At 38.8% G+C, this 10,213-nt stretch overlaps 2 protein-coding genes across 2 annotated transcripts; both read left to right on the forward strand.

Annotated features, from left to right (window-relative positions):
* The first annotated feature begins 1,884 nt into the window (after positions 1-1,884).
* On the forward strand, positions 1,885-4,802 carry LOC131659471 (uncharacterized). The gene is made up of 5 exons (XM_058928659.1): positions 1,885-3,392; positions 3,508-3,564; positions 3,606-3,749; positions 3,836-4,028; positions 4,621-4,802. The coding sequence occupies exons 1-5, from the start codon at positions 1,896-1,898 to the stop codon at positions 4,800-4,802; spliced, it is 2,073 nt and encodes a 690-aa protein (XP_058784642.1). The 5' UTR covers positions 1,885-1,895.
* A 2,769-nt stretch (positions 4,803-7,571) lies between these two features.
* Positions 7,572-8,414, forward strand: LOC131656970 (cyclin-A1-2-like). The gene is made up of 3 exons (XM_058926505.1): positions 7,572-8,100; positions 8,207-8,234; positions 8,328-8,414. The coding sequence occupies exons 1-3, from the start codon at positions 7,919-7,921 to the stop codon at positions 8,364-8,366; spliced, it is 249 nt and encodes an 82-aa protein (XP_058782488.1). The 5' UTR covers positions 7,572-7,918; the 3' UTR covers positions 8,367-8,414.
* Positions 8,415-10,213: the final 1,799 nt, after the last annotated feature.

Below are 10,213 nucleotides of genomic sequence, written 5' to 3' on the forward strand. Positions count from 1 at the left end.
GCCAAAATTCCCAGAAGAAACCCAAAGAAACCCGTCACAGTGGCTTAAGTTTGAAGACCATTCCTACACAACCTCCTGAGAACAGTATCCACAGTCCAGTACACCAATCTCAATTGGAACAGGAACATGGTGATAAGAAGAGAAGAAGGGAGGTGGTCAATGATAATGAGAAGGATACACTTACTGCTGAAGCAAAACAACATTTTTTATCGGCAAGTCCTGGCAGCCAGGACTGCCGGGACTCGTGAAAATCTTAAGCTGGAATTGTCGGGGTCTGAGCAACCCGCGTTCAGTTCCGAATTTGAAAAAGCTGGCTCAGCAGCACCGTCCGGACATTATATTCTTATCTGAAACTTTGGCTAACAGCCGCAGGTTGGAAACTATTCGGCTTACGCTGAAGTTCGAAGCATGTTTGTCTATTGATGTGGAGGGGAGGAGTGGTGGCTTAGCGGTCCTGTGGAGAAATAAGGATTGTTGTAGTGTGAGTAACTTCTCCAGAAACTTTATTAACCTGGTTATCAAGGATGAGAATCGGGGTGATTGGCGCTTGTCGTGTTATTATGGCTTTCCAGAAAGAAGTAGGAGAAAACTCGCGTGGGATATGCTTAGGGATCTTCGAAATATGTCAAACTTACCGTGGTGTATTATCGGTGATTTTAACGACCTTTTGTCACAAAACGATAAGCAAGGGATGCACACTCATCCTAATTGGATCTGTTCGGGGTTCTGACAAGCGGTGAGTGATAGTGAATTGATTGATATCGCTCTTGAAGGATACCAGTATACGTGGGTGAAGAGTCGAGGCTCTGCGCATATGATTGAGGAAAGATTAGACCGAGCTATGGCGACACCAAGATGGATAGAGTTATTCCCGAATGTTTCCCTGACGAACCTCATGGCATCTCATTCTGATCATAGCCCTATTCTGTTATCGACCGACTTACCGCAGCTCAGTAATTATAGGAGGAAATTCCGCTTTGAAAACAGTTGGTTCCAGGAACCGGATGTTGACGAAGTGGTTCATGCGGGGTGGCTGCAAGGTGAGAATACTGATGTGGTGGGTAGGCTCTCTAACTAAGCAGAAAATCTGGAGGTTTGGAGTAGAAACATGAGAAGGATTATGAAAGATGATATCGATCGTTATCGAGTAACAATGGAGATGTTTAGAGGTGGGAATGATCAACAAGCGGCTGAGAAGTTCCTAGAGGCCCAAGCCGAGTATAATAAAGCTCTTTTAAAAGAAGATGTATATTGGACACAACGCGCTAAAATGCATTGGTTGCGTGACGGCGACATGAATACAAAATTCTTCCACCAGTCTGCTACTGCTAGGAAAAAAATTCAAGAGGATTGAAATGTTAAAATGTGAAGATGGTAGTGAAGCTACGGATCAAAAAACTCTCTGTGACATAGCCAAAGCTTATTTTGAAGAACTGTTCAGTGCCGGAATAGGGAGCTATGACCCGGTGCTTTGTTTGATTCACCGAAAGATTACCGATGTCGACAATATTCAGTTGCTCCAACCGCTGACTATGCTGGAAGTTCGGGCAGCTCTTTTTGAAATGCATCCTGATAAGTCCCCGGGTCTGGATGGTTTCAACCCGGCGTTCTTTCAAGCATACTGGGATGTTTGTGGTGAGGATATCTATCATGCAGCTTCTGTTTGGCTTGACAGAGGCTTTTTTCCAACTTCACTTAATGACACTAATATTTGCCTAATTCCTAAAAGTGCTAAACCAAGTACCATGAAAGAATTTAGGCCAATTTCGCTTTGTAACGTAATCTATAAGATCGTTTCGAAAGTGTTGGCAAATAGGCTCAAGAAAGTATTGGATAAGTGTGTGTCTGAAGAGCAATCGGCTTTTGTGGAAGGAAGATCTATTTTACATAATGCGATGATTGCAACTGAAATTATCCATCATCTTAAAAGAAAGACGGTTGGTAGGAAAGCTTCATTGGCACTCAAGATTGATATTAGTAAGGCCTACAATAGAGTGGATTGGGGATTCCTGAAGGGGATGCTGATGAGATTAGGATTTGCTGATAAATGGATCCATTGGATGATGATGTGCGTGACTTCGGTTAACTATTCTGTGCTGGTAAACTCTGACAGCGTTGGACCTATCGAACTAGGAAGAGGCTTGAGGCAAGGAGACCCACTGTATCCTTATCTCTTTATTCTTATATCGGAAGGACTTACTACTCTTATAAAGAGCTCGGTGGCCAGGGGCGATATCCATGGTATCCAAATATGCAGAGGGGCACCTAGTGTGTCCCATCTGCTTTTTGCTGACGATTGTTTTCTTTTTTGTAGGGCCAACATTTCAGAAGTACATCATATCATGAAGTTACTAGATTTATATGCTAAGGCGGCTGGACAGGAGATTAATATGTCAAAATCGGAGGTTTTCTTTAGCCGTAACCTGAGCACCCCAGCACAAGAGGATCTAGCTAAAGTCGTGGGAGTCCGACACGTTTTGGGTACCGGTAATTATTTGGGGCTGCCATCTTTGATAGGCAGGAGCAAGAAGGAAACTTTTTCTTTCATCAAGGATCGTATCTGGAAGCGTGTTAATTCATGGAGAGGTCGGTCTTTGTCCAAAGCAGGTAAAGAAACCATGATTAAGTCTGTTCTCCAAGCTATCCTGACTTATATTATGAGTGTCTTTCTTCTTCCGGATGGCGTGATCGATGAGATTGAGAAAATGATTAATTCCTTTTGGTGGGGAGGTGGTGCTAATAGTAAGGGCATTAGATGGATGTCGTGGGATAAGCTGACTTGTTTGAAGGCGGAAGGTGGATTGGGATTTCGGGGTTTTAAAGCTTTTAACATGGCAATGGTTGCTAAACAAGGATGGTTTATCATGTCTAATCCTCAAGCTCTCGTGTCCAGAATATTTAAAGCAAGGTATTTTCCAAGAACTTCTTTCTTCGATGCAACTCTTGGTTACAACCCCAGCTTTGTTTGGAGAGGTGTTTGTAAGGCTCGAGAGGTTCTAACATTGGTTTGCAGGTGGAGTATTGGCGATGGGAGCAATATAAAAGTCATGAATGAACCTTGGCTCCGTGGCACCCGTGAGGGTTGCTTGAGTGGTCCGCAAGTGCAAGGTGCGTACAATATTACAGTTAAAGATTTGTTGTTGCCTAATACTAAACAATGGAATATGAGGACTCTTCGTGATTTGTTTGATGTTACAGTTACAAAAGACATCTTGCAAGTCCCTTTAGTGGAGGATGTTATGGTTGACCGTTTGGTTTGGAAGGAAGAACATCATGGTTCTTATAGTGTCAGGTCGGGGTATCGCATTTGGAGGAAGGCGAGGAAAAGAAATGGAGGGGTGGCCGTGGATGGTAATTGGAATAGCTTATGGCAGATATCAGCACCGTCTAGAGTTAAACATCTCCTTTGGAGAATTTGTAGGGAATGTCTCCCGACGAGAGTGCGACTCTGATGGCATTATGTTTCATGTGATCCAAATTGTCTGTTTTGTGATAACAACTATGAAGATGATTGGCATGTTTTATTCGGGTGTGTGGAAGCAATTTCCTCTTGGCGGGCAGCAGGTTTGTTTAATGTCATATCTCCCCGTCTCCAATCTTTTCAGGATGCTAAATCAGTTATTATGGATATATGCAGAAAGGAAGATAGAAATATTGCTGGTAGAGTAGCGGTTATGATAGAGGGATTGTGTGGAAGAATAGAAATGATTGGGTTTGGAATAAAGAGAAGGAAGAAGCTACTAAACTCGGTTGGCTAGCCTTTCACATGTGGCAAGAGTAGTTCACCGCTCAACAAGTTCGCCATTATCAAGGCAATAATGGGAATTTGCTTCAGTGGAGTCCGCCGCCGAGTGGTCTCTTTAAGTGTAACGTGGATGAGGGCTTTAACCGTCAGTTAGGAACAACAAACCGTGGGTGGTGTCTCCGCGATGATCATGGGGATTTTGTTGTTGCGGGTACTGCTTGGGATGGTGGTACTTTATCCATTTTAGAAGCGGAAGCCTTAGCCCTCAAGGAAGCTATACAAGGTGTTAGTTCCCTGAACTTTGTTCATGTTATCTTTGAAAGTGACTCTTAGATGGTAGTTCATGGACTTCGGTCAGACTCCTGTGGTAACTCAGAGTTTAATTTTATTATTTCTTCTATTAAGATGTTGTTACTAGAATTTCCCCACTTTGAGGTAAAGTTTGTAAAGCGTCAAGCGAATTTGGTTGCCCATACATTAGCCAAGGCGGCCAATTCTTGGACTCGACGCATGTTGTTTGACGAATTTCCTCCTTGTATTTCCTCTTATTTAAATAATGAAAGAAGTTAAGTTTGATTTTGTCAAAAAAAAAATATCAAATCTTTTTTTAGCATTTACGACACTATTAAATATCAAATCTTATTTAGCATTGTTGATGTCAATCTGCTGTATTTCCCACTTGTAGGTGATGGCCAGAGTTAAAATGACCCTAATGGTGATGGGTTTTACAATAGGAGAGAAAGTTTTTGTATAATCAAATCCATGTTCTTGATGAAATCCTTTGGCTACTAACCTGGCTTTGTGTTTGAGCAAACTGCCATCAGAGTTGTATTTAAGTTTAAAAACCCATCTACATCCTACTGCTTTTCTGTCAGAGGGTAGGTTAGTAAGGGTCCAGGTCTTGTTAGCTAGCAAGGTATCAAACTCAGCTTTCATAGCTTGTATCCAGGCTGAAGAAGCTAAAGCTTGCTTCATAGTGGTGGGTTCAGATTCAGTATGGGCTATGAAAGCCTTGGGTTTGGTTTTCCCTGTTTTTGCTCTTGTGAGCATGGGATGATTGTTAACAAGAAGGTTGTTGGGAGAATGGCTTTAGTGTATTGAAGGAGAATTGGAAGAAATTGAGAGATCTATATGGTTAGAAGTCTGATTTAAGGATAAGCTGTTTGGTATGAGTGTAGGTAAATTGTCAACTGGCAGACTATCACTTGTTCTATTATCCTCAGGATAATTAACAGTAGGTTGATTAGAACTATGGTTATATGTTGGATTTGAGATGTGGATCTGGTTATTATCCTCAGGATAATTCAGACTAGGGGACTCTTGGCTGGATGTGTTACTATCAATCTGATTAGTAGACACATTAGAAATGTCATTGATAGAATTCAGATTTGTGTTAGGGGCATGGTTGGATACCTGAACTTGTGAAGAGTCAGTGGGCCCAAGGGAGTTTTGGTCATGACCAGGAGAGAGTGAGAGACTGGGTATGTCTGTGTGTGGTACATAACTAACTAAAGTAGGAGTCTCCAAAACTAGATAAGATGGATGAATAATATGTTGTGAGGATGGTATGGGCACAGAAATAGGTACACTAGGTGCTGCAATAGTGGGTACTCTAATATTATTGGTGTTTGACACACTAACTGGACTTTGTTTTCTAGAAAACAAGGATGGATAGGGAAAATGGTATTCATTGAATTTAACATCTTTAGAGACATAAATTCTACCATCTTTACTTAGACATTTGAATCCCTTGTGTTGGGGTGAGACCCTAAGGTATATGCATTCCTGGCTTCTCATTTTTAGTTTGTTTTTGTTAAAGGGCCTTAGTAAAGGAAAGCAGGAGCACCCAAAGACTCTTAATGACTTATAATCAGGTTGTTTGGCATATAGGGCATGAAAGGGAGAGCGGGCTTTGGGTAGAGCAGTTGTAGACAACCTATTTATTAGGTATGTATCTGTAGAGAAGCTATGATCCCAGTATTCTATAGGTAGAGAAGCATAGGCTAACAGGGTGAGTCCCATTTCAACTATTTGTATGTGTTTCCTTTCTACTGTGCCATTCTGATGTGATGTGTGTGGACATGTGAGCCTATGAGAGATGCCAAGCTCTGCAAGGTACTTTATAAAGGGGAGAAATTCCCTACCAAAGTCAGATTGTACTGCCTTGATAGTGGTGTTGAATTGAGTTTGGACAAATTTAAGAAACAACCTAAAGGCAGACAATGCTTCAGACTTTTGTTTGAGAAAGTACAACCATGTGTATTTAGAGTGACCATCAACAAAAGCAATGTAATATCTAAAACCAGAACTAGATGGATTGGGGGAGGGACCCCACAGATCAATATAGACAACATCCAGAGGGTTCTCATAAACAGTATTGGTAAGAGGAGCATAAATTCTATGTGCTTTGCCAAGATGGCAAGAGTTGCAGAATTGAAAACTACTATTATCACTACTATATTTTTGGCCTAAGGCCACGCTAAAATTTTCCACGGCTCAGAAACTGTGGCCACATATATGATTTGGCCAGGGTTTTCAAAGCGTAGAATTATGTTATAAAATATTGAATCCGGAGTATGAAACTGTGGCCTTTACTTCAATTGCCACGGTTAGACAACTGCAAATATTTTTAGCCGCAAAGGAAAATTGCGGCCTCATAATATATATATATATATATATATATATTTAAGATTAAAAAAAGAAAAAAAAACTAATATATATATATATATATATATATATATATATATATATATATAAAACATAATCTCTTCATTTCAATCTCTCTTCCTGAAACCTCTCCCATCCGTTTCCTCTCTTCCCGAAACCACCTCTCTTCCTCCGTTAAACCACCTCTCTTCCTCCATTTCCTCTCTTTGTTAAACCCTTTCCTCTCTTCCATCGTTTCAATCTCGCTTCCTCTCTTCCATCGTTTCAATCTCGCTTCCTCTCTTCATCTACGGGTCTCCTCCATTAAACCCTAATCTTCTCTGTTTCTCCCTAAATTTTCTCTGAAAAAATCCCTAATCTTCTTCATCCCAAAATATTGTTCGATTCTTCTTCAACTTCGCCATCATGTGTCGTCATATTCCGATAACCCCACCATCGATTTGCCACCTTTAGCCATCGATACACCACCTTCTTCATTTGTGTCTTCGATTCACCATCATCGATTCACCACCTTCTTCATCTGTGCCATCGATTCTCCCTTGTCAGCCAACGTAGGAGGCGCCGCCGTGACCGAGGAGCTTATTCCAAGTTTCAAGTTTTCCCGTTGCAGTTACCTCCAAAGCCTTCTCCGGCCGGCAATTATCAGTGAACTCGATCTGGAAAAGCACGGATTAAAGCTTCTGAAGAGAAATCCTTCGTCGTTTACGCCTTGTTTGGATGGACGCTACCTTCTGTTAGGACCTGATAAGGATCTCAACCACTCTCAGATTTCCAAATATTCACAAGCTGATGCAGAAGCTTATCCAAAGTCTCTATTTTGAGCTATTTTTGTGAATTTTAATTCTTATGTATTTTCATTGTTCTTAATTCTTTGGTTTCATTGTTCAGATATGAGAGTCAGCTTGAGAAGTTCTGTTAGTTCATGGATCTAGTTCTGGACTCGTCTCCACCGGAGTCTTTACAACATAAATCATCTCTCAATGAGCAACTGAACAATAAATTACAGAATTCACTATTTTGGGCTAGTTGTTTGCGGCATGCAGCCTCCATGGGGCAAAAAGATATGGTGTATGTGTTTCTTTCTATGTTAATACTTATACTGAAGTACTAACTTGTAATTTAAAATTATGAATTTCAGCAACAATGTACATTATATCTGTTTTTTATTTTGTTTATTTGGCAGGGAATTTATGGACCTTTTGTTGTCTCCAGCTTCTAAAGTTTTGAATAACTGGTTTGAGGTAACCTTATGGTCTCTTAAACACTTCTTAATTTTCTGTGGTTGAACTAAAGAGTAAAGCCTATATTGATTGACTGGCTAGTGGAGGTAATGTTTATAGATTGTCAATTATAGTAATGTGAACTTTACCCGTTCTTGAATTTTGATCCATGTATTGTTCAAAATTGATATTAGTATTTTTTTGATTTTGAGTACATTACAATTTGCCATTGAGAGCACATGCAAATGATACATTACTTTTGAAAACATGTCTGTGTGACTTTATTATGAAACCTCTATATGTGCTAAATATCTATATCTATGTCCAACTGCAGATGGCTGAAGAGTATAGACTTGTACCAGATACATTGTATTTGACAGTAAACTACATTGATCGGTATCTATCTGGGAATGCCATGAACAGGCAACAATTACAATTACTTGGAGTTGCTTCTATGATGATTGCATTGTAAGGAAGCCAACAACTTCATGCTGGTTTTCTGATTAATGTAGTTTTTTGAAATCGCAATATAGGCATGACTTCATAATTGACTGTTTTTTATTCTTGTTGGCAGTAAATATGAGGAGATTTGTGCACCTCAGGTGGAGAAATTTTGTTACATAACTGATAACATATACTTTAAGGAAGAGGTTTGTGTTGAATTCATTGATGAAGTTAACTTGTTTTGTTGACAGTTTTTAAAACATACAAATCTCAAGCAAATCATTTCTTAAGCTGGAGGTCTTGGTATTGCTGACGAGGTTCAAGCTGGGTTTGCTCGCTGTTATACCCCAAAATTTGCCCACATATTTTTCAAGAAAACTCCAATCTGAAAATTAAGGGTCTCATATAATCATGGATTTTTATTTCAACAAATATCCTGACATATGAAATACTTAGTTTTTAGAATTTTTCTTATACAGTAATTTGGCTTGCAGTTGAATTTATTCTTACGCAAACACCAAATACTGTTTATTACTTCACACATGATATTTATTTATTTACAGATAAATGGTACTGACACAATTGGTACAGAGTTAAATCTTTTTGCAGGCGCAGAATCAGGAAACTCAGACTGTACTGGTAACAAGTAGATTATTATTATCTTTTGTTTCCCACTAATTTTTGTACTATATTCCATTATTTGCAAAAATCTTTTCAAATCTCTTTTTTCAAAAATCAAATCTCTCTTTTTCCAATACTATCATACACTTTCTTTCAAATCTTACTTCCACTCAAATTTTCCTTTTTGTACGGAATCACATCATTCCCCAACGTCTCTTTCCTTCTTTCCATTCTATAAATACCTCTCATTTTCTTTCATAAAATCTCACATCAAATTCCAACTCATCTTTCAAATTCCTATCTCATATCTATTTTCTCTTCTTCCCTGACAAGAATGGCAAAATGGATAGAGACACTGTTTCTTACAGTCATCACCATTGCTACGGTGATCATGACTTTCTTCTGCCTGCATAGTCCTGAAGAGTGTGGACCTGCAATGGTTGCACTCCCAATCATCTACATGTTATTGTTCATAGCATGGGTCATTAATCGTCATTCTTAAAATTTGCCGTATTTCTTATTTCTTAAATGTACCGTTTATTCGTCGTACTGTTCAATATAGTATGTGATATTTGTACTGTCAGTATTAAATGTTGTACTATTTGTCATAATATTGCTTAATTACTAAGATAATATTTTGTGTGTTTTCTGCCAGTCAAATATTCCTATTTCTGTGCATTAAATGATTTTCAGGGTTATTATCGGTAATTTTGCCCGCATACCGTAAATATTAGTTATTTATTATGTCTGTGTTTTTCTAACAAGTCATGTAAATAAACTTTCATTTTTCACATAAAACAAAAACAAAAAACAACAAAAAAGAAAATTAACTTTGACTGTTGATTTTTCACTCTAACTGCTACATCAATACCTGAACAGTCAGTTGACAGCCAAACTGCTGGCAGTACAATTCTCAGTGTTTTGTACCATCAATCAAATCAATCTTTCACAATTCAAAATTCCAAGATTTTTGTTCTAGAAGTCTTCTGAATATCAAGCGATTAGCAGAGACTCAACACTGCACAAAAATCAGGTACGCTTAACTATCTCCTACACAAACAGTCCCTAATCAGGGTTTTTCTTGTTTTTACAGGAGCAACAAGTTTTTGAGAGCTCAAATGGATTTCATACACATCCATATATCTCAAAGTACCATCATACAAATTTTCAAACTTCAATTCACTCAGACGCACCGTCAGCAGCTCAAACAGTCAACAGACGACCCGTTTGACCAAAAAAGTCAACAGACAGTCAAAAATGAAATTTTTTGTCAAAGTCCATATTTTGTCAAAGGATTCATCATTTGATCATTGGATGATCATAATTCATCAAGGAAAGATCAAAAATCAACAAAACCCTAAGATTCAAAATTAGGGTTTTGTTGATTTTTGATCTTTCCTTGATGAATTATGATCATCCAATGATCAAATGATGAATCCTTTGACAAAATATGGACTTTGACAAAAAATTTCATTTTTGACTGTCTGTTGACTTTTTTGGTCAAACGGGTCGTCTG

The sequence above is a fragment of the Vicia villosa genome, linkage group LG3, assembly GCF_029867415.1.
Source record: "Vicia villosa cultivar HV-30 ecotype Madison, WI linkage group LG3, Vvil1.0, whole genome shotgun sequence".
In the NCBI taxonomy this organism is placed as follows: domain Eukaryota; kingdom Viridiplantae; phylum Streptophyta; class Magnoliopsida; order Fabales; family Fabaceae; genus Vicia; species Vicia villosa.